The 24,006-nt window shown below is 52.7% G+C and overlaps 1 protein-coding gene across 2 annotated transcripts in view; it reads right to left on the bottom strand.

Annotated features, from left to right (window-relative positions):
- RASGEF1A (RasGEF domain family member 1A) overlaps positions 1-24,006 on the bottom strand; it is an 85,220-nt gene that overhangs the window by 26,643 nt on the left and 34,571 nt on the right. Inside the window, exon 1 of one of the 2 annotated variants that reach the window (XM_046027368.1) lies at positions 5,561-5,648. The exons of the other annotated variant lie outside the window; for it this stretch is intronic. Within the exon in view, the coding sequence (XP_045883324.1) occupies positions 5,561-5,578 (18 nt within the window). The 5' untranslated portion in view covers positions 5,579-5,648. Of the gene's footprint in view, positions 1-5,560; positions 5,649-24,006 lie in introns of those variants that run through there. 2 annotated transcript variants of the gene reach the window in all.

Here is a 24,006-nt window from a genome sequence, read left to right as displayed (position 1 = left end):
ATTCCAAACAAAACAGACCCATAGCAAAGCAAACTACAAGGAGGAATTACTGAAAGACAAATTAGTGTATTTAATGAAATAGAGAGTAGAATTTGCTGATTAAAATCAAGGGCTGATTTTCTTTTGAAAACATGAAACAGAAAGATAAACTTCTGGCAGTTCTAAGCAACAAAGGGGTGGAAGAAATCGAAGGAGGAAGGAAAGCAGGAGGATGGAAGGAAGGGAATGAAAGGGCGGGAAGATGGTGGGAGGGAGGAGATGCAAAAATACAGCTAATAGGAATGAAAAAGGGAATCTAACCTCAGATATGGAGAAGAAACTTTAAAAGAGTCAACTACATAAATTTGTGCTAAAAGATCTGAAAGCATTTTGAACGGGGATATTATTTAGAAAATATAAATAACCAAAATAGATGAAAATGCTTAAAACCCCAAAAGACCAATAACCATAGTGCAAATTAAAGTAAGTTGACAGCCAACCAAACCATAGGGAAAAATTAAACCAACTCCTGGCTGAGACAGTTTCTAAAATGAATTATTTTAAGCCTCGGAGAATAAGATAATTTTATATGATATTTAAACTATCTCAACTATGCAATTCATATTGAAAACCCTTCCTATTCATTTTACAAAGCTGACATAACTATGATTTATAAATGTGACAAATCTGTCCCCTAATAAAAAGTACAGATAAATTCTTACTTATGAATATAGATGAAAAGTACCCTAAGCAACTTATCAGTAGAATGAACCCAGAAGCATTTTAAAGCACAATTGAGTCTGACCCAGTGGGATTTATTCCAGAAACATGAGGATGATTTAGCTCAGGAAAGCTAATAAGTCAACACATTAATAGGTCCAAGGAGGAAAGGAATTTGATGATCTTGCTAGATATAGAAAAGCTTTCAATGAAATTTAATATCCATTCTTGGTGGACTCTCTGGGCAATTAATGAAAGAGAAGAGTATTCTGTTCATGACGAAGAGTATCTGTTGGAGTTTAGAGCCAGTTTCAGACTTAGTACAACATTAGAGGCCTTCTCATTAAAATGAAGATCAAGCCAAGGACAACTGCCGTTATTAAATGTCATATTACCCCTTTCAGAAAACACAATACGGTAAGAAAATAAATAAAAGATACATTAGAAATGAAGAGCTAGAAGGTTCCTTATGTGCAGATAATCTGATTTCTGAGGCTTTCTAGAAGCCAAACTGAAAATCGTTCAAACTAGTAAGAGAGAGTTCACTTATCAATTATTTAGCAAACATTTTTTTTTTAAATGAATAGCTTACCTAACTACCTCCCTTAGGTACAGGTACAGGTGTCCCTGTGCCCCCAAAGATATCCCCACTCAGTCTATGTGGAGCAGGGGCTGTGACGCTCACTTGAGCGGCAGGAATAGGGAGAGGTGTGTGTGAGCCCGTGCCCTGGGGCCTCCCAGCCCTGCAGGTGTCCCAGCCTTTAGCCAGGGACACAACATCCACGCCAGTCAGCCACCTCTGTCAGCCACTTGGCCCACAGCATGCTTTCCTGACCACACACCCATAACCCCGCATCATGGTGCCCTCTGGGCCGTGCACTGTCGGTTTCCAGCCTCTTCTGGGAACCTGCCAGCCCTCTTCTAAGGACGGTGCTCACGGCCCTCGTGCTAACGGGAAGGCCAGGCTCTGGGATCAGTTAACCCCAGAATGAAGGTCAGCTCCTCCTGCTCCTGGTGCTGTCACAGCCTTTTTGACCTTGGAGACCCGGTTTCCATGTGTCTTCCTGGCACAGCGACCTCTCAAGGGTTAAGGGAGACCCAGAAGCTGGCCCCGGGGGTCCTCTGACTCACACTCGCCAGCCCCACCTCAGGCAGGGGGCGGCTGGTGTGGCAGCCACACTGACATTTGGGAAATGCCGTGGGCTTGGCCCCTGGTCAGGCAGGCGGGTATGAGTACGATGGTGAGGGCGGGATTATTCCACTGGAGGCTGAGGTGCAGGACGGTGGGCTTGCCAGAGAAACCCCACATGTGACAGGAGGCCGCAGGGCCAGAGTCCTTGCAAGCCCCAGGACTTTTGAGGGGAGAGGGCAAAGAACTACAGTAAAGGTCCCTGGCAGCCCTCTTCCTCCTGAGGCCCCGAAACTCTGGTGCCTTCATGCATTTGCTCCCTCCCACCTGACTGCTCACCCAAGGGCCCCCAAACTGTCCTCCTCTGGGACCCCCCTCATTGTCCTGGAACCCTCAGGGACCCAGCCAGCCTGGAACCTGGCATGGTGGAGGCATCCTGGTCTGGGAGCCACTTGTGCCCCTGACCTCTGAGCTGAACTCAAGTAAGCCAGCTTACTGCGGGCCTCAGGGTCCCCATGTGTAAAACAAGGAGGCAGGACGAAGCATCTCCACGGGTCCTTTCAGTCCTCATGTCCCTTCCTTCCTTCCTTCCTTCCCTCACTTAGTCAGCCAACATCCACAAGCCCCTACGGACCTGTGCCGCACACATGGAAATGGAAGAACCCACAGACCTCAGTATCTGCCAGGGCAGACAGACGAAACACCACGGTGCAGGGCAAACAACTCAGGACCAGAGTCTGCGCTGAATGCTGAGGAAGCACAGGGAGGGGGACTAACTGTAGGAAGAAGTCAAGGAAGGCTTCCTGGAAGTGGCGATTTTGAGATGAACCTCCAAGGATGACAAGGGGTTTTCCAGGAGGTTAGAAGAAGGAAGAGCAAGGAGACAGCAGTCCTGACAGACCCAGCCCTCCTCAGGTCACTCACCAGTGGCTCCCTGGGGGGGGGGGGGGTAGAAGCCCAGAGGTATGGTGGGTTCAGGCAGCTTCCAGAGGTACCCCAGCTCCAACGTAGGCCATGTCATTTCTGTATCAAACCCTACCCGTTCCAAAGCATCATGGGACTCTCTCCCCCAGGCAGCCTGCCATACTGCCTAACCCTTAAAGACTGCACCACTGCAGTCCAGTGCTTAGTGGATACAGGACCTGCAGCCAGTGCTGTCCCCAGCACTCCTGCCCTTGGCCAGTCCCCGATGCTCGCAGCAGCCAGGTCAGCACAAGATCCTGCGGCTACCTCAGCCCACACTGCTGTCCCCGTGCAGCTCACACAAAGGGCCCCCACCCCAGGGGGCAGAACCAGCAAGATGGTGGTGTGGGGCCTGGGGCAAGCTGGGCCCAGGGCCAGGCTGTCCTGAGCCAGGAGGCACAGGTGTGGGCAGTATGGCCAGGAGGCAGCAAGGGGCCCACAGGACAGGGCAAGCTGGGGCTCCAAAGGAGCCCTCCATTCCAGACCTCTCCCCAGGCTCCAGCCTGCCCACCCACTGCTAGGTGACATCTCCCCAGGGGATGCCAAGCCACTTCTGCTTCCCGCCCACTCCCAGCCATTCCACCTGCATCCTTCCCCACCTTTTGTTGAGGGCAATGTCCTTCCTGGTGTCAGCCTGCCTCTCTCTGTCCCCAGGGCCACACCTCGGCCCTCAGCAAGTCCTCTTGCTTGACTTCAGAGTGTGTCTGGATCGGCCCTTCTCTCCTCCACTGCTACCTCCTGGATATGAGCCTCCGGGGCCACGGTACCGGCCCCACCTCCTCTCCTTCTGGCCTGCTCTGTTCCTAACATCCAGCCTCCAGTCTGGCCTCTGGACACATCGGCGGCTTGCAGTTCAAAGCCATGCCTAGCATTTTCCTGGTGTGCCCGTCCACTCCCACTGCCCCCTACCTCCTTTCTACCCCTCCGTCGGCTCCTTATACATGTGTCCCTCATGCTGACATCTCCCCTAACTGTCCTACCCCAGGCACAAACAGCACTCCCACAGCGGTGGTCAGTACACTGGGCCCTACTTGCCAGGCTGGGCAGGACTGTCATTACTGGTCCTAGTGACACTGAGTGGGGCCATGCGACTCGTCTCACTCAAGAGCAGAGAGTAGAAGTGACAGGTGAGACATGAACATTCTAGTGCAGGAGCCTCTCTTCTGCTCCGCCACGGAGCCTGGCAGCCTGGGGCCTTGAATGAAGAAGGCTTGGAGCGGGGTCCAAATTGCGCTCTGCTGTCAAGAGCCACTGGATTCAGGGCGGGAGGGGGTTCTGTTTCTGCAGATAACCTAAACCATTCCGACCAACATACCCTCCCTAGGTCCTATTCCTCTTTCTTGCTTTGCTTTTTCTCTTTAACACTTACCACCATGCAATATTCTGCATTGTATTTATTTTTTTCCTAAGTTTATTTTTTTTAAGAAATCGCTACTCCGAACATGGGGCTCAAACCCATGACCCCGAGATCAAACGTCGCATGCTCATCCAATGGACCCACCCAGGCTCCCCTCCTGTTGCATCTATTGTTCATGCTTTTTCCCCAGTCTCACTTGCGAGAAGGGGAGCTCCATGAGGACAGAGACTGTGGTGTTTGGGTCCCTCCTGAAGCTGCAGTACCTGCCCACAACAGGTGTTCGATAAATGTGTGCTGAGTAAGTGGTGAATGAAGAAACAAACGCGTCCTGTGTCTTTGGCTAATCGGGGACTGGCCAGGTCAGCCGGGGCCCTCTTCTGTGCCCCCTACCCACACTGGACCTGAGCTCCCAGGTCTGTGTGGTCAGCTTTGTGCTAAGGGGCCTGGGAACAGGGACAGCACCCTGTGCCCGAATCACACTGCCAGTCCGTTTCCAAGGCTGGGTTCTAATAAACAGCCATGGAAACGCAATGTCCCACCTCATGCTCAGGACTAAGTCCAGGACCTGTTCTCCACCTCCTTTTTCCTACAGGAAGGAAGCTGCCCCTCACCTTGGAGCCCACACTCTTTGAAGCCTCACCCTGAAGCTCACTCTCCTTAAATACACAGGCATTTGTGGGCCCACACAGGCACAACCCTGCCCCCATACACACCTCTCCCTCCCGCTCTCCCTCTCTCCCTCACACGTACACATCCCATATATAAACACGCCTGCATTTTCACATACTCTCACTCTCGCCCACACATGGCACACACACATACACACCTCCCACGAGTGCTTAGTCTCAGATCTCCTCCTCTCCCCCACCTCTCCCACCCCAACCCCCACAGGTGGTTCTGTGCCCCCCAGATCTCAGAAGAGATCCAGGGCTGTCCTGGCTAGCAAGCCTGACAAGCCAGTCCCAGGCCAGCCACCGTGGCCCTGCTGCTGAGGCTGCTGTCTCCCGCCTCCCTGGCCCTGTTAACCCCCAGGGGCCCTCGCTAGCTTTGCAGGTGTCCTCCAGCCATAGATGATCACTGGCATCAGCAAGCCAGGCCAGGAAGGGCAGTGGCAGCCTGAGCCATCCACCCATTCTGAGCCCTGGCGCCGCCCACCTGGCAGCAGGTGCCCCCCGTGGGGACAGGCAGAGGGAGTGGTTCCCCAGGGCAGGCTCCTTCCGAGCCGAGCAGGGCCAGAGAGGTTCCGGATGGTCTCACTAATTGCCGTAGGTCAGCACCTCTCCCCCAGCTCTCGGCGGCGCAAGAACCCCCGGCCCGCGGTCTTACCGCAACCGAGGGGTTGCCCTGCGTGCGCACCCACGTCGCCGCCTCGCGACCCGCCGCTCCGCACCTGCCACGTGCCGCAGCCCTACCTGGGGCTCCAGAAACATCCTGGCTGCCCGCTCCCCGCGCTGTACCCCGGCGCTGCCAGCGCCCCGCGTGCCGCCGCTCCTCTCCCGGAGCGCCGAGGAAGCTCCCGCCCCCTGACCCCGCCCTCGGGCTTCCCCATGCCCGCTGCCCTCCGGCTTGCTCACAGCCTTGCGCGGGGCGGGACGGGGGCGGGGCGGGGCCGGGGGCGGGGCTTGGCCTGGAGAACTCGGGGGTGTCTGGGTGGGGCCGAGGGACCGCTGGGTCAGGCCAGAAACGGGGCGGAGCCTGGGCCGGGGGCGGGGGCGGGGGCGGGGGCTGGGCGGGGGCCGGGCGCTCCCCAGGGGCGAGACGAGGGCAAGGTGCACTGGCCTGGCGCTGGGTTTGGGGCGCTGGGAGTACAGGGCCCGGGGCCGTGGCGTCAGTCGGGCGGCGGCACCAGCCGTCGATTCTGGGGGCACCTATGCGCCACCAGGCGAAGGGGTGCTCTGTCGGTAGGGGATCAGTGAGGGATGCGAGCAGGTGTGTTGGTGAGATCCCGCAAGCGGGGAGCCCCGCTGTGACTCCATCTCCTCCCCCGAGCATCTCTTCCTCCTTTACGACCTCACCTCATTGTAGATATCCACTACAGAGCAGGTGCTTGGCCAGCATTTGGCTTGAATGCTTCCTTTGACGGGGTGCTCACTCTGTTCTCAAGCGTCATACGGAACTCTGTTCTTCCATTTCCTTGAGTGAACACGGGATACGGCAGCTGCTTTTGTGGGAGGACTAATCTGAGACATGGTGTGGGGCGGGCCTGGCACACATGGCACAGTGAGGCGTCTTTCCACCCCCAGAAGCCTCAGTCCTCCAAAGGAATCCTGCCAGGTGACAGGTCACCCCCTCCATCGTGCACCCACGGAAGACCACAACCCAGGTGCTGAGACTGGATGGAAAAGATGGACTGAACCAAGAGCACCCTCCCCGGGAGATCTGGAACTGGAGAGCCAAGAGACTGAGTTGGGAGACCAAGTTGGGGTGGGACTCACTACTAGAGAGGGGAATGGGGACATTCTCAGCTCGCCCCTTATGGAGAGGAGGGGGGGATGCCCAGAGAGAAGCTGAGACAAGCCCAAGAGAGCTCATGAGCAAGCCCTGGGGCACGGATGGGCAGAGGTGGCTCTGTCTGCGCCCATGCCAGTCCCAGGATGCCCACCCTCGGCCCAGCAGCCTGGTGAGACAGCCATCTTTCCTCCCAGCTCCCCCTTCTTGTTTGCCTGCTCGCTTAACCATCCCAAGATTGGCCACCAGGCTGAGTCCCGTGGATGGTTATTTCTGTCCTGTGCAATTAGGGGCTGTGCAGGGTTCACTCACCCACCTCCCTCTAGAGGGTGCGGGAGTTGGAAACAGGTGTCTTTCTCTTGGAGCTCTGCCCACCACCCGCTCACTCTCTCTGCTAGGACCGGAGCCCAGCTCTCACTGCTCCAGCACCTGCACTGTTAACTGCAGCCTCGAGCGGCTCCTGCCACAGCGGGGCAGGGAGGAGCACCAGGCAGAAGTGACCAGGGCCACAGACCACTAGTGCATCAGCCCTCCAAGCTTTCGCTCTGTCCTTTCGCCCTGCTGCCCCTGCATTGCATTTCAAACCAGATGGAGGATACAAAGTTTATGATGGCCTCTGCCAATGACCTTTGGCACTGGGACTAGCTGGCTTTGGGGTCCTGGGCCTCTCTGTCCCCCCATCCCTTCAGATGGCTCCAGAGCACCAAGAGGGGTGAGGCCTGGGTTCCTGCTTGGGGAAGCCTGCCCAGCACCCTGTGGTCCTCAGCTCTGGCCCACAACCCTGTGGGACATCTGGGCCCTAAGGTGGCCACAGTATGGTCTCAGGAAGTCCGTGTGGGCAGTTAACACCGCTGCTGCCCCCTGCACAAGAGCAAGCCTTCTCCTCTGCCGCTCTAGATGGTATGGCCCAGAGGAGGAGGCTGAGCTGACACACAGCCCCAGGGCACCTTCCTGTTCGGTCACAGGGCCATCCCCCCCAGGTTCCCACCCACAGATTTCACCGGCATCCTCAAGGACCTCAATAAGGTAGATGCTTCCCCAGGAGGAAGGAGGGCCCCTCTGCCTGTTGACTCCACAATAGAAACATCCTTGCAGATCCAGATGGCATTTTCTCTTTTGCTCACAGTTATGACCACAGCCTTCATGTATGTATCTGGACTACAATTATACCCTTCCGGGTGCCCAAAGGGGCAGGGAGATGAGCATCCTGGGGGCTGACCCCTGCGGGGCTGTTCCCTCACTTGAGGCTATGGGTGGGGCTGGGCTCAGGGAGTAAGAGCTTGTAGGGAGGGCTTGTGGGGACTGACAGAAGATTCTTGTTACCTTGCCAGATTTGGCTTTAGAAAATGGAGAATGAGCGAGGTATGGTGTGGCCAGCCAACACCTACTGGGGGCTTCTGGAAAGACAAGGCCCACGGAAAGAGCTGCCCCAGATGATGTGAGCTGCACATGAGGCCAAGAACAGTGTCGATCCGGTGACCATGAAAGGATGCTCTGAGGATGGCAAAGAGCAGAGAAGCCTGAGTCTGGGATGACAGTGACCCTGGACGTCCTCACCACTGCAGACCCCTGGACAGATGGAACCCTGGGATGGGAGGCTAGACATACTGATCCACTAGCTCCAAATCAGTGTCCTTGCTTCCACCCATGCCTGCTCAAGACAGCGGCCCGCGGCCAAGGGCCTTGTTCAATCCTCAATCACACCCCATCCTCCTCTGCCCAGGACCCAAATGAAATGACAGCCAGAGCCCCAGGGACCTGGCGACCTGCCCCCATCAGAGGCCTGTCACCTTCCACACAGCCCTCACTCACTCTGTGCCAGCCCCCACAGGCCTGCCTGCCCTCCCTCTGCCTGCTCCCCTCTTCCCAGAGGTCCTTACTGACATGTCACCTGCTAAGTGACAGATCTTCAGTGTTTAACCTCCACTGCGGCACTTCCTCCCACACTGAACTTTTCTCCTCAGGGTTCTGCAGTCCACACATTCCCTCTACTTCCTCGGTAGTCTCCTCTAGGGAGAATTCCAGCTCCGTGAGTGCAGGCCCTTTGTCTCTCCTGCTCACTGCTGTGTCCCCGTGACTGTGATGTTTGTGCGTGGGGGCGCTCTGCTCCGATCTGTTGAATAAATGCATGGGTGTGCGTGCGTGTGTTTGTGTATCTGTGCTTCTATGCGCAGGTACAAATGTAGATTTAGGTATCCCGCACAGGCCAAGTCAAAAGTGTCAAAAGACCCAATTTTGAAAAAATGGGCGAGAGCGTTGAAGAGGCATCTCACAAAAAAAGCGTTCTCCAAAATGGTGATAAATGTAAGAAAAAGGAAATAACACTCAACTTCATTCGTCATCAGGGAAGGGAAATTAAAACCACAGTGTGACACTGCCATACACCCACCAGAATGGCTACAATGAAAAGGCAGAAAACGCCAAGTGCTGGTGAGGCTGGGACCCAGTGGAAACTCCGAGCCTCGGGCGGCGGGAGCGAGAACTGGTAGAGCCACACGGGAAGCCGATGCCCTGCAGGCCTGGGAAAGCGGAGCCTGTGCCAGCCCGGGGATTCCTCCTGGGGTGCAGCACCCCCAGACAAGCTTACAGATTCACACCAAAAGGTTCACCCGGAGCGTCAATAGCAGCGATATGCTCGATGGCCGTCCCCCGCCCCGCCCTGCCCTTATCCACCCAGGGGAGCCCACAGCCACGAGACCGGACGAAGTCAACCACCCACAAGGACCAGTCTTACCAAACCACGTGCAGCTAAAAAAGCCACACGCGAAAGGATCTCTAATTAGGACCCCATGCACATCCAGCTCTGAGGGCCCTGCTGGGGCTGGGGCCGGACACCCATGTCTTAAGACCGTGAAATATCACCGGGGCTTTACACTTATGACTCATGCGCTTTTTTGTACGCATACCGCACTTCAAGACAGTTTATGTTGAAAAAGTTGAGAAAGAAAAAAAATAATGATGCAGGTCAGGCAGAAGCCACCTGAGCTCAGGGACCTTCCGAAGCTGCTGTGGGCCACACCTGAGAGGAGCTGACCCAGGAGAAGGAACATTTCAGGGACCCTGGGGCCTTGGCCTCCCTCTCCTCGTCTGCCCAAGACTAAAGGCCCCTCTGGCGAAAACACCTGCTCCCTTTTTTTTAAAAGGTGTAACCTGCAAGGTGTTGGTTGGAAGATGGAAGGTGGCCTAAATTGGGTTGAGTGACCTCGAAGAAGCAGGAACCCAAGTGCCCCCACAGGGAGTGTTGACAAGGACAACAAAGACCTTGTAGAGGCTAAGACCTCAGAGGCCTGAGCTCTGGGGTCGGGCCAGGGCTGGGGAGAGTGGGAGGGGGGAGGCCTAGCTGCCCGGAGGCATGGGTGAAAGTCGGTATGGCACCTGTGGAACCATGCAGGAGCAGACACTGAGGAGGAGGGAGACGACAGTGGGGCTCTGCTTCCTGCACTGACTCCCTGCCCCCCGGCCCCTTCATCACCCAGAGCAGCTCTGCCAGCAGAGCTCGTCTCCAACCCCTCAGGGTCATGGGCAAGGCAGGGGACCCTCTCAGTTACTGTTTCAGGTATAAAGCAAGGTTTATGACACACAACTGTCAGGGTGGTTGGCAAAACATGAAGCAAAACAAACCAAGCACTTCTAGAAACTTCTATTTCCAAAGGCTCACACTGTCCAGAGGCTGTAGCTCCCCTGGGAAATGGCCTGGGTTGGCAACGGTTTACTCAGACGCCCTTGCTAAGAGCATTTACTAGGAACCATGTGATGCAGTGTGGCGTGTGGGGCGGTCAGCTCTCTCAGAGCGGCCACTGCCCCCTGTGGAGCTCGTACCCAAGCACACCCATAAGCTCCATGGCAGCTGTGCCTGAACCCCTCCCAGTTCTCCTCAGCTGCCGATGCCATCCCCGAGGGACTCGGACCAGTCGGGCACTATCTGATGTCCACTGGGGAAGCCACACAGGCCTCTACATCTCCGCAAACCGTCCTCTTAACACTCCCTTTTGGGGGATAATATTCTAAGAACAAATCGCTAATGGTTTTAGGCACCACTGAAGGAAAAGGTGGGGGCGGGAAGAGTGGGGGAGGACAGCTAACCTTCTGATGCCTCCCTCATACCACAGAGGTAATGGCTCATTACCTAAATAAATGACACGCCCCACACCCTGAGGCAGGAACCTCCCAGGCCTCTCTCTACAGCTGGCACTTGTCCTTGCACTGTGGCCCTTGCCTTCATCTTGACAAGATAACAGGTTCAGGGAGAGCTGCCACCTGCCCCGAGTGTGAGTGACTAACCAGACATGTATAACCCAGAATGGAACTAATCATAACTAACTGCACAGACGCCCATTACCGGTCGCGAGGCGCCCCTCCCCTCTGCCCCTCCCTGCGCACAGGGATCTGTGTGTGAGGGGTGAGGTGGGCTATGTGGGGACCCAATGCCAGGGATGGCGTCACCCTCAGGGGTGGGGCTGGGGTCCCCGGAGGCTACCTCACCTCTGTACACCTCTCTACCTCAATACCACTTTGGGAAACAGGATGTTCCCCGGAAGGGCCCGGAGAAGCCTTGCCACTGAAAGGCCCCCAAAGGCTAGAGGCACTGGTGCACCTCCTTCCACCTGGCCTGGCTGTGCTCTCTGTCCTCTCTGCAGGCGTCCTGGGTCCACATCCAGAGGGCACAATTCCCCGAGGGGTCCTGGGTACCGAGGAAGAGCCTGGGGTACCTAGAGTGGAGGCTGGGAGGACACGGAGATCCTGGTTCTCCGGAGGGAGACCCTGCTCCTGCAAAGGGCGCCGGTGGGTGCCGGACAGTTAGAGAGAACACACCCTTTGGAGAGAGTTGGGGGTGTGTGAGGAGAACAGTTCATGCACCCAGCCTGGCCTCTGCTTCTGCGGAGGGAGGAAACCTCCGTGCAGGTGAGGTCCCTCAGTGGGACCCAGGCTATCTGTGGAAGGGTGAAGAAAAGACCCAAACCTGGCCGTGAGCACCTGTGGGTCCTGCCTGCTCAGGAAAGGGGTGGGGGTCAGATCCTAGCAGCCCCCCCTGACCTGGGCATGCTCCCCTGAGTCCTGTTGCCCTTCGCACGGAGTCTCCTCCACCCCCAGTCTTGGGGGGGACAGAGGTGGGCAGAGCATGGACCGTCGCCCACCATACAAGTTAAATCACCAGGCAGAGCCGCGGTGACCCAACACAGGACATGGCCCTGGAGTCCACCAGTGGGCAAGCCGGGCCAGGAACCAGTGTGGGGGTGGGCAAGTGAGTGACACCTGGGCTGCTTGAGGCCACGCTCTGGCCCTTTCCACTGCTCCACGGAGGCTTCTGCGAGGCCACACTCAGAATTCCTGCTCATGAAGAAATAAATTATTTTCTCACAAGCGAGGCTTCCCTTTGGGGGACAACCCTGGGCCAGGCCAGCGAGGAAAACAGAGGTTTTCCTGTCTTTGTGTGACGCGAGCAGTCAGCATTTACCTTCTGAGAACAGAGAAGGAGACAGAATGCTCTACTGAGGAAAGGTAAGAAGAGAAGCACCCGGAAGGAAGCCCAGACATGCCTCCCTACAAGCGCCAGCAGCGGATGGACGGACGGATGGATGAATGGACGGACACTGCAGAGGAAGCCGGCTGCTCAGCGCTGTCATATTCCCGCCAGACCCAAGCAGCAAGGTCCCACTTGCCAGCGGCACCCCAAAAGTTTCCACTCCTCTGACATGGACACTGGCCACACCGAAAGGCTGCCCGGACACTGAGGGGCCTGGCTGCGTGACCAGCAGTGGTTGTCCTCAGAGAACATTCCCTTTGCCGAGGGGATACAGCCTCTGGGTTTGGAAGCCATGCCAGGGAGCTGACCCTGGAGTGATGACAAGGAAGTCGTGTCTCAGGTGAGATTTCTGGGTCCTACAGGGTCCCGGGGCTGAAGGGAACAGAGACCCTGAGGCTGGGCCCTCCAAAGTGCGTGACCTCAGGCTGGGCAGTCCCCCGGCCTTGGGCGACAGCAGGCCACTGTGTCCAGGAGAGTGGTTGGTGTCTGGGCGGTGGGAAAGTAGGAAGCACAGGGAACTCGCCGTGAGCTGCCCGTGGACTATGTCATTAGCAGACAGCCCTGGCCCAGTTCACAGCCACTGTAAGCCTCGGTCCCTCCTCCCCAACCCCAGATGAAAGGGACACTCGTGACGATATTTCTCACAAGATGGTGCTGAGAGTCAACTCCGATTGGGGGGGCCCTGATTCTCAGGCAGCCTTTCAGCAGAGATGCCTGTGAGGGGGCCCCCAGAAGGACAGTGAATGCTGAGCAGGTACCCCAGCAGGACAGATAGGCAAGAGGATTGGCTGTCTGGGAGGAAGGTGAGCGCCAATCAGGGCCCACTTGGGGAGGCAGCGCAAGGGCAGAGGGAAAGATCACCTGGTCTAGCACTGTCCCTCACGCCATCCTACAGGGAGGGGGCAGAGGCGAGATGCGCCGGGTTCCAGTGCGGGAGGGGCAGTGCTGGACAGCCCAGACCACTGTCCTCTGCTCTGTCAGAGTGTCATTCCCACCCACTTCATCTGACTTCATCGCACACGGCCACAGGCCTGTCGGTCACCATGATGACAAGCACCAAGCAGGGGGCCCTCGGCGGAGATGCTGTCTGGGTTTGCTTTGCCCCAGAAAGCAGTGCAGTTTGGACACAACCTCCACATGACTCGTAGGTGAGGAGAACCTGCTTGAACCTGCTCAAGGCTGCAAAGCAGGGTGGGGTGAACTTGAGGCCAGCCTGGTTCCCGAGAATCTTGGGGCCTCTGGCCGGCGCCCCCTGTTGGGCTACAGGAGGACAGCGTCCTGGGATCCACGCTGGGCGAACACAAGACTCTACCCAGGGCTTCTCCGTGTCTTGTAGATTCAAGGAGGACTGGAAACTCTAGTCCTTGCCCCGCCTTCATGAGAATTAGAAAAAAAGCCCCCCTTGCCCCAGGAGGGCCTGGTCACAAGCAGAAGGCAAGCTGGCTCTCAGCCCACTAGCCCCTTGGCCTGTCGCTTATCGGTGGCAGCCATGTCCTGGAAAGATCGCTGGGTAGAGCATTTCTCAAAGGTATTTCACCACAGAGCTGCTTCCTCCCAAACGTTCCAGGAGACCCTGCAGCAGCTGAGGTCCTTTCTGTGGTCCCCCCCACCCCCCATGCTGGCTGGCCACCTCAGGGCTGCTGTGGGTCTGCAGCTCCGGCCTTCCCGTGGTCCTGCCCCACCCAAGCCCAGCGTCCAGGCTCAGGGCTACCCCGCAGAGGCCCAGCCCGGCAGGAGACTGTAAATGTGTGTGTGTCCTCCGTCATCAGCACCTTCCGTCTCACAAATGCACTCCTTTGGGAAATGCCTCAAGGGGCCACAGAGGATTCATGGCTTCCAAGAATCCGCCCATTTGCTTCTCCTCCTAGAGACCAAGGGACAAGACCTCCCAAAGCTCCCTGCAGTGGGGTTTGCTGGCCCCGCTGTTGGCTCTGCAGGCCGGGGAGGCCACACCGGCCCCCCACACCTACACCCAGGACTCAGCGGCCCGCCACAGCGGCCACAGGTGCAGGGGCGGGAGAAAAGGCCAGCATGTCGGGCTTGGGGGTGCCCCCAGACAGAAACTCTTCAACCTGAACAAATCCTCCCAGAATGTGCAGAAGAGGCACATGCCAGGCCCGGTCCCCAGAGATCCTGCCTCCATGGGTGTGTGGGGACTCGCTGCTCCTGGAGACGGCATCAGGACCCGATCGGAGAGCAGGGCCATGGGACTGAGGGGACAGTCAGAGGGCATTCTGGGAGAGGAGGGCAGGAACACAGGGCAGTGGAAACTGGTGAGACTTGAGGGGATAGGGGTGGGTATGAGAGAGGTCTGGGAGAAGGGGCGGGGCCAGCCACGGAGGCAGGGGCTGGGACAGGTGACTATCCCAGAGGAAATAGGTCATGACAGAAACCAGACACTCATAAGGAGCCCACTGAAAGTGTCTGTGGGGGTGGTGAATGCAGGAGGTGTCAAGGGGAAGACAGAGGGAGCCCCTGCCCTCAAACAGCTCTCAACACCACCACCATCACCTGCATGGCCTCGAGAACAGGCCAGCACCCATGGGACAAGGACAAGGCCTGAAGGTCCCTGTGTCTCCTGCAGAGCCTCCGCATCCAGCCTGAAAGAGGGGGAGGGACTCAGGCTCGTGCAAATGAAGAAGGAGGAAAGCCCATCAACAAGGAGCAAATCGCTTCAAGGTAACAAAAAGCCCCGAGTAATCAATTTTCCCCTGTGAAATCTGCAAAATGAATGTTCAAGGTAATACAGAGTGTTAGCACACACATCGGAGAAGGCCAGGGTGGAGAAGGGCAGAAGTGGGTGACAGAGGTGGGTTTCCACAAGGCCCCTCACGCGACAAAAGCCACTTCTTGACAGCAGGCATGGTTTAAAGCACAACGATCCACATGAGTATTTTTGTGCACGAGTGCCCATGTGACTTTTTATGTGGGCACATGCGTGTGCATGTAATTGCACGTGTACACTCCATATATGAGTGTGCACCTGTGTTGTATGCACACTTGTGTGCGTGTGTGCCTACGTGTGCATTTGTGAGCACACGTGTGTGCACGTGCTCAGAAACCCGACCAGCCCATACACCCTGAAAGGTTAATTAGGGCGTGGGCCCCGTGCTGGCCTCTGCTCATGCCCTCCATTGCTCTTCATTTATCCTTGTCAAGAACATCCCCAATTTTCTCCAAAGGACATGAATGGCTCTGTCATCAGCCTAACACAACGCATGTTCTTTTTCTAAAACCAAGACTTCAAGCTGGAGCTGGCTGACAGGCTCCTGGAGAAAGGGAGACTTGTTCCTACCAGCCGGGGTGTCAGCAAAGCACAGAGGCTGCCTGGGGCAGACGGGGATAGGGAGCATGGGAGATCAGAGAAACCGAAGACCATCCTGGCTGGGTGTCAGGAAAGGCTGCATCAGGCAGCAGCACAGCATCACGGGAGCTGACCCATGGGTCTTTGGAGGGACAGTCTCTCTTCTCTGTCAAAGAACCTGGAAGAATCTGACATGCTGTCTCAGCCCGGGGTGGGTGTGCTCAGCGGTGCAAGTCACTCCTCTCCATGCACCCCACCAGCCTCTCCCTCCAGCTGGCCAAGAAGATTCTGCTTGATGGCAGGCAGCGACATGCTGTGGGAGCTGCTTGGGGGCAGGCAAGTGGTAAGGCAAGCCAGTCTAAGAAGTGCCCTCCTCTCCCCACGGGGGTTTTGACTGTCTTCGGGACACGCCCACTGGATTCTGACCTCGACTTGAGGTTACCCACCATCCACACCATTCTCCTTCCCCTTCTACCCCAGTGCCCACCCTGTCACCTCCTCCAGAAAGCCGTCCTGACTTGGAACATCCTCCGGGTCCTCAGCCATGGACTGCCAGCCTACTCCCAACATGTACCTTACAGCCTGGTCTTCCTCTCACCACCTCTCAGCTAGTGGCTCCACCTCTCAGCAGGGCCCGCTGTAAGGAACAGAGCTCGTGTCTGGAATGAAAAGGACTGGGCTACATTTGTGATGTCTGACTCAGGTGACAGTTAGGAGGGGAAGGGGACACCTCTTTGGGTCTGCATCCTTTCCCCTAGCTCCTCATTGGTGGGTTCTTCAACCACTGGCTGGAAATTTGCATTCCTAACTGGACCATTCACTTACTCATTTTTAAAAGCTAATGAACATTTACTATGTGCCCAGTTCTCCGAGACACAGTCATTGCCCTCAGGGTTTACTCTCCGGGCCACAGGAGCAGGACATGGCAAACAAGTAAACCAGTGACAAAATAGAGCTGGTGATGAGAAAAGCAGTAACATCGAGTTTGTGGATGACAGGAGACTCCCTGGGAAGGGGGCCTGGAGCAGAGGGCCCGCTGCTGGGTTGGAGCCATCCTGTAAGGGTACCAAGGTCCATGCAGGGCAGAGGGCACAGCAAGGACAAAAGCCCCAAAGCTGGAAAGAGCTCAGTACATTCAAGGCACAGAAAAACCAATGTGGTGGGCGCCTGGGTGGCTCAGTGGGTTAAGCCTTTGCCTTCGGCTCAGGTCATGATCTCAGGTTCCTGGGATGGAGTCCTGCATCAGGCTCTCTGCTCAGCAGGGAGCCTGCTTTCCCGCTCTGTCTCTGCCTGCCTCTCTCTCTGTCAAATAAATAAATAAAATCTTAAAAAAAAAAAAAGACAGAAAGAAAGAAAAACCAATGTAGGAGCCTGGAGCGAGAGATACCTAGATACTAAGGACTGTCCCGAAGTTCCCCAGAAGCTCAGCAGAATGACGGCATTTGGGGCCGGGGCAGGGGGGATGCCCTAGCTAGGAGACTCTCATCGCTTCTCTTATGGAAAGCCTTGCAGGGTTCGCGCACCCCACTTGAGGCCCTGTACAGCTACGGTGCCAGCTTTAACCCCTTTGGGGCTGACCCAACAGTAGCTATTTTTCAGCTGGATGTGCATGGAAGATTCACTGCTTTAGACCCAGGCTAGCCCTCCGTGTGCAGTCTAAAGCCTGCTTGTCATTCGGCTGGTCCTTCCCGCTCTGCCTCTCCTCCAGGGCTGAGGCCAGACCTAGTGCCTGCCCTCCTCCAGGGCTCATTAAGATCTCCTGACTCAGAGGGCTGATTTTCAGATCAAGGCTTTGTTTCCTAAAAGGGGGAAAGGAGGCAGAAGCCATTAGGATGGGGTGTGAATCAGGGCTGGGAAGCCTCACTTCTTCCCCACATCTCAAAATCCACAGTCACAGTGGCGGGAGGGGAACTTGGGAATACATACTCCCTCTTTCTCTTAGGACCAAGGAAACCACTGTCTTCCCATGTCTGTGTCATCCCCTGCTCCCAGAATGATGTCCCAAGATTACCTAAGGTCCCCACCTATTGCTTCTGGACCTCAAGCAAGAGCCTGCGTGTCCCCTGGGCCCTTCTGGCACCCAGAGGGACTCACTCTTGGCTGTTGGCATTTTCTTCTTGGACAGAGTCCAGATGCTGGCAGTATGATTTTGGAAATGTAAGCATGGCTTGTGTGGACTTTGGTTATCTCAATATTTCAAAAATGCTTTTTCAAGAAGAATAAACAGAGGCCAGAATCCATAAAAAGTTCCTCCTGGCACAGATGAAGGGATGAGGGGCCAGCCCAGCAACAGGCCCCGGGACAGGGGGCCGTGTGGCCCCAGAATCTGTATTCAGGCAGTGAATCTCACCAACCCTTCCCCATCCAGCACTGAACTAAGGGCACAAGCTTGTTGTGGGGCCCGGGGGGACCCGGTGCTGGTGGGGGAAAAGGGGTTGAACGGACAGAGGGGTGCCAGGGCCCAACACAGGTGTGTTTGAGCTCCGTCTCAGAAAAGGTCTAAACCACAAAACACATGGTCTCCTAAGCCTGAGCTTCTCTATTTACTTCACGGACTTCAAACATTTTGGATAGTTACATTTCTTGACAGTGTATTTATACTTCATTATAGGTTTGAGGAAGACTTTGGGTCCCTCCTCTGATTTTCTGCTTCATTGTCCTGTCCCCACACCTTCAGATGTGGTCACAAACAGTCCTTCAAAAGTCCCGCAACCCTGAAAATGCTCCAGGGTCACCGTGAGAGTCCTGTGTGCCCTCCCCAGCCCTCTCCCTTCCAGTGGAGAGAGGCTGCCCATGACAGACAGGGAGGCCCTCCAGCCACTCAGGTGTCTGAGCAGAGGAGGAACACTGGAGGACCTCGAAGGAGCATCAGGGGTGAGTCTGGTAGGACCGACGGCAGTGGGCCTCTGGGAGCAGGCAGTGGGCCTTGGGAGTTGTGCCCCCATCCCTGGGGAGGGCTGAAGCTGCCTGCCCATGAGCACCTGTACATAGGCAGAGTCTCCCTTGAGCTGGAGAGAACAATGCTCCAGGCTGGTGGAAGGGGGTTCACTGTCAACCAGACATGGGGTGACCTCTGTGTGCACCAGCTTGTGTTCTGTGCACACGTCTAGTCCTGAGCAGACACAACATTCCTTGTAGGGCTCTTTCTCTTTCTCAGGATCACTGGCTCCCAAAAGATGCTGTTGCACCTTCTCCTCTTGACCCAGACAGCTGTGGTTCCCTGGCCAGTGCCTCCAGTTCCTGGCCCTCGCTATCTGAATGGCAGCCCAGGGCCAGCACTGGGCAGGGCTATCCTGAGGATACCCAGTGAATCCACAGAGCTGAGACCAGAGCACATGCTCTTTACCCTCCAGAGGCCCACTCCTGTCCCAAGGACTCTGTAGGAGGGAGAGTGGTGGGCATGGCCTGCAGAGAAGTGTACTTCACTCTCCCAGCCAACATCAATAGTTCGAAAGATTATATGAGAAAAAGTAAGTCCCCTCGCACCCAGCCGCTCCCCAGAGACATGCACTATTGACCTTCTTGTGTGGAACCTTCCAGAATCATTCTGTGTTCATGAAATTATTTACATGGACATACAGGGTTCTTGTTCTGAACTAAAGGGCTCCCACTTCGCACACTATTTTCAACTTGCTCTATTTTCTGGGCAATTCCTCAGGTTCTATAAGAGCTGCAGGACATTCTGACAGGTAGCTGGGCTGTCACATGCATGTTAGACCCCCAGCAAAAGGCGCTCAGTGGGGTGTGGTCACCACAAACATTCCTACACTTAGCATCCATGGCCAAGGGTCTTTATTTGATGGTGATCATATCTGAAGGATAAACTCCTAAAATGGGATGTCTCAGATCAGAGATTACAGGCATTATTAGTTTAAAGAGACACTGCAGAAGTGCTCTCAAAAAAGGATGGTCAGGTGTCAATGAAATGGTAGTTGAAGCACCTCTGAAAATCCTGTCCCCATAAAATCTTTCTCCCCAGGAAAACTAGCAAAATGATCAGAATCAACTTTTTTAGAACTTTGGAAATTAATTAGGGACTTGGAGAAAACCAGGAAACATTAATTCAAAAAAAAAAATTAACTGTGTCTAAGAATTGTAAGCTTTGTGGCATTAACTTGCCGTAGTACCATCCTGCACTCATTAGCTCCCCATGTCTTGAGAAAGGAGACCCCATCCTTGTCATGGAAATCAGTAGCCTGGAAGCTACTGCAAAGTGCAGAACAGGGCTGAAATTCTTTCAAGGCCTCATTTTCAGAAAACTCATTCTTTGACCTGTGGTACAAATAGTGGTGGTTCCCTGGAAGATCCCATTTGCAAGGATGTCAGCATTTGACCCAACTCAGAGCTCATCCAGGAGGAAAACCTATTCCCCTGGGCTGTTTGTAAGAAACAATTACAGGCATTTAACTTCACAGCTGCCTGAAGCAGTAAATAACAGCTGGAGCAAAGGACAGACTAACCGAAAACCTTAAAAGACAAAGCGCCATGATGAGAGGTTCACAGGGGCTTTAAGAAGTTGCAATGTGGGGTGCCTGGGTGGCTCAGTGGGTTGGGCCTCTGCCTTTGGCTCTGGTCGTGATCCCAGGGTCCTGGGATCGAGCCCTGCATCGGGCTCTCTGCTCGGGGGGGGGGGGGGGGGGGCCTGCTTCCTCCTCTCTCTCTGCCTGCCGCTCTGCCTGTTTGTGATCTCTATCAAATAAATAAATAAAATCTTTAAAAAAAAAAAAAAGGAAGTTGCAATGTATTCCTGGGAATCCAGAAAGCCCTGGGAAGGCCCTCAGCTCATGCCGACTGACTTGGAAGCAGGAAGTGAAGGCTAAGGCAGAGCTGTCCACTGCCGGGCTGAGAGTTGAAGGTGTGCCCCAGTATGTGCACAGAGCCCCTGGGCAGACACCGGGAGACTTACTGGTTCCAGGCATTTAAGGACATCTCTGTCCAGTTATTAAATGATAATTACAATAACCAAAAAGAAACTGTAGTGGCCACAATGCAGAAGGAATTCAGGAAAGTCACTATACAAAGAAACCAGAATGACTTCAACAAACAGCAATTACAACAGACTCTGAAGAGTGAGGATCGGACTTCCACAGTGGCCACATCAATTATTTAGAATATCCAGTTTTCAACACAAATTTTAATACATGCAAGAAAATATGGCCCATGAGCAAAAAAGCAACCACTAATAACCATTCCTGGGGAAGTCCAGAGGTTTGACTTTTTTTTTTTTTTTAATAATCCCTACCCCCAATGTGGAACTCAAACTCACAACCCCAAGATCAAGTGTCTCATGTTCTTCCAACTGAGCCAGCCAGGCATCCCAGACATTTGACTTGTTAAACAAAAAGTTTAAATCAGCCTTCTAATATGTATTCAAAGAAACTGAGTAAGGCCATGAGTAAAAGTATTTGCAAAACATACATCAGATAAGGGGTTCATATCCAAAATATATAAGAAACTCATGCTACTCGGAGCACCTGGGTAGTTCAGGGGGTTAAAGCCTCTGCCTTTGGCTTGGGTCATGATCCCAGGGTCCTGGGATCGAGCCCTGCATCAGGCTCTCTGCTCAACAGGGAGCCTTCTTCCCTTCCCCTCTCTCTGCCTCTCTGCCTACTTGTGATCTCTGTCTGTCAAATAAATAAATAATCTTAAAAAAAAAAAAAAGAAACTCATGCTACTCAACATGAGTTGAGAAATAGATAGATAGAGCTAGAGAAATAGATAGATAGAACATAAATAATCCTATTTAAAATGGGCAAAGGACCTGAATAGACATTTTCCCAAAGAAGGTATCCAAATGGCCAAAAGGTACTCAATATCACTAATCATTAGGAAAATGCAAATCAAATTCACAGTGAGAGATCACCTCACATCTATTAGAATGGCTGCCATCAAAAAGATAAGCAGTAACAAATGATGGTGAGGAGGTGGAGAAAAGAGGACCCTTGTGCACTGTTGGTAGAAATATAAATTGGTGCAGCCAGTACAGAGCTTCCTCAAGCAATTAAAAACACAGCTACCATATGATCCAGCAATTCCACTTCTGGATATTCAAAGGAAACAAAAATGCTATACCAAAGAGACATGTACACCCCTGTATATACCACAGCATTATTTACAATAGCCAAGACATGGAAACAACTTGAACATCCATCACTGAATGAATAAAGAAAATGTGAATAGAATACTATTCAGCCATAAAAAGGAAAGAAATCCTGACATTTGCAACAACATGGGTGGAATCAGAGGGCATTAGGTTAAGTGAAATAAGTCATATAGAGAAAGAAAAATGGTGTATGATCTCGCTTTTATGTGAAATTTAAACTCAGAGAAACTCACAGAAACAGAGATCAGATGTGGGGTTGCCAGAGGTAGGAGGTAGATCAGATCTGGAGTTGCCAGAGGCAGGAGGTAGGGGATAGGGGAATTAGGTGAACGTGGTCAAAAAGTACACATTCCTAGTAAGACAAAAAAGTTCTGAGGATGTACTGTACAGCACAATGACTCTAGTTAACAATAGTGTACACTATATTCAAAAGTTGCTAAGAGAGTAAATCTTTAAAGTTATCACAAGGGAAAAAATTGCAGTTATGTGAAGTGATAAATGTTGACTAATTTATTGTGTAATCACTGTGAAATATAACATACATCAAATCATTATGTTGTACACTTTAAAATTATACAATTTGATATGTCAATTATATCAATAAAACTGGGGGAAAAATAATTTTAAAAAATTATGGAAACCATGTCCAAATAATTAAAGAAAAGTATGGAACATGCTTCACCAGATAGAGAATATCAATAAAGGGGTTCAAATATATATATAGAAAGAAATTCTGGTATTGAAAACTATAACGGGAGTGCCTGGGTGGCTCAGTCATTAAGCATCTGCCTTCGGCTCAGGTCATGATCCCAGGGTTCTGGGATCGAGGCCACATCAGGCTCCCTGCTCACCGGGGAGTCTGCTTCACCCTCTGCCTCTCCCTCTGCCCCACCTGCACTCTCTCTCTTGCTCACTTTCTTTCTCAAATAAATAAATAAAAATTTTTAGAGGCTTAAATAGCTAATAACTAAATAAAAATTTTAACTAGACAGGCTCAGAGTCAGATTTGAACATACTTTTAAAAAATAAAGAATCAGTGAACCTGAAGGTAGGTCATTTGATGTCATCCAGTCTGAGGAACAGAAATTAAAATTATGGAGAAAATAAACAGAGACTCAGATACCATCATGCATGTCAACATACGTATAATGGGAGTCCCAGGAAAAACAAGGGAAGGTGGGAGAAGGAGCAGTGAGAATATCTGAAGTATCAAATATGGCTGAAACGTCCCAAATTTTATTTAAAAAAATTAATTGACACATCCTAAAAGCTCAACAAACTCCAAGTAGATTTCCCATCAGAAACCATGGAGGGCAGAAAGCAGTGGGATAACATATACAATGAACTGACAGAAAAAAGAGATGTCAGGGCACCTAGGTGGCTCAGTTGGTTAAGCATCTGACTTCAGCTCAGGTCATGATCTCAGGGTCCTGGGATCGAGGCCCGGGCATCTGCTTCTCCTTCTACCCCTTCCCCTGTTCTTGTACACACTCTCTCTCTCAAATTAATAAATAAAATCCTTTTTAAAAAAGAAAGAAAAGGGAGACAAATCGTAAGAGACTCTTAATCTCACAAAACAAACCGAGGGTTTGTGGGGGGGGCGCTTATGGATATTGGGGAAGGTATGTGCTATGGTGAGTGCTGTGAAGTGTGTAAACCTGGCAATTCACAGACCTGTACCCCTGGGGCTAATAATACATTATATGTTAAAGCAAAAATAAAAATTTTTATTTAAAAAAAGAAAAGAAAAAAGAGATGTCAACCAACAAATCTTTATGCAGAACAACTATCCTTCAAAAATGAAGAAATTGCCCAGATAAATGAAAACAGAACTCATCACTGAGATAACTGATCTGTGATAACTACTACAGAGAGTCCTTCAGACTGAAAGGAAAGGACACTAGCCAGAAACTCAAATCCACATGCACAAATAAAGAGCCCTAGTACAAGTAATTATATAGGTAAATATAAAAGACAGTATAAATGTATTTGATGCTTATAACTTCTTTCTCCTATCTGAATTAAAAGACAACTGTATAAATCAGTAACTGTAAATATGTACTGAGGAGAACACAATGTATAAGGACTTAAATTTTATGAGGATAAGAGCACAAAAGAGAAAAAAGGTAACTTAGTTGCAAAGGATCAAAGTTTTTGTATGCTACTGACATTTAGTTAATCTGAACTACATTGTTATAAATTAAGATGATAATGGTAACCTGGAAGAAACAGCAAAGGTAAAAGCTCAAAAATATATAGTAAAAGAAATGACAAGGGAATTAAAATGGTACTACAATATCTATTCAACACAAAAGAAGACAACAAGGGAGGAACAGAAGAACGAAAATGACATGACATATGAAAAACAAAGAGCAAACCCTATCTTCCCAGTAATTACATTGCATGCAAACGAATTAAACACTTCAATTAAAAGTCAGAGATTGGCAAAATGGATTTAAAAGCATGATCCAACAATCTG

The sequence above is a fragment of the Meles meles genome, chromosome 13 (assembly GCF_922984935.1).
Source record: "Meles meles chromosome 13, mMelMel3.1 paternal haplotype, whole genome shotgun sequence".
NCBI classification, from domain to species: Eukaryota; Metazoa; Chordata; class Mammalia; order Carnivora; family Mustelidae; genus Meles; species Meles meles.
Note: the sequence above shows the minus strand (reverse complement) of the source record. Positions and strands in the feature narration are given on the sequence as shown.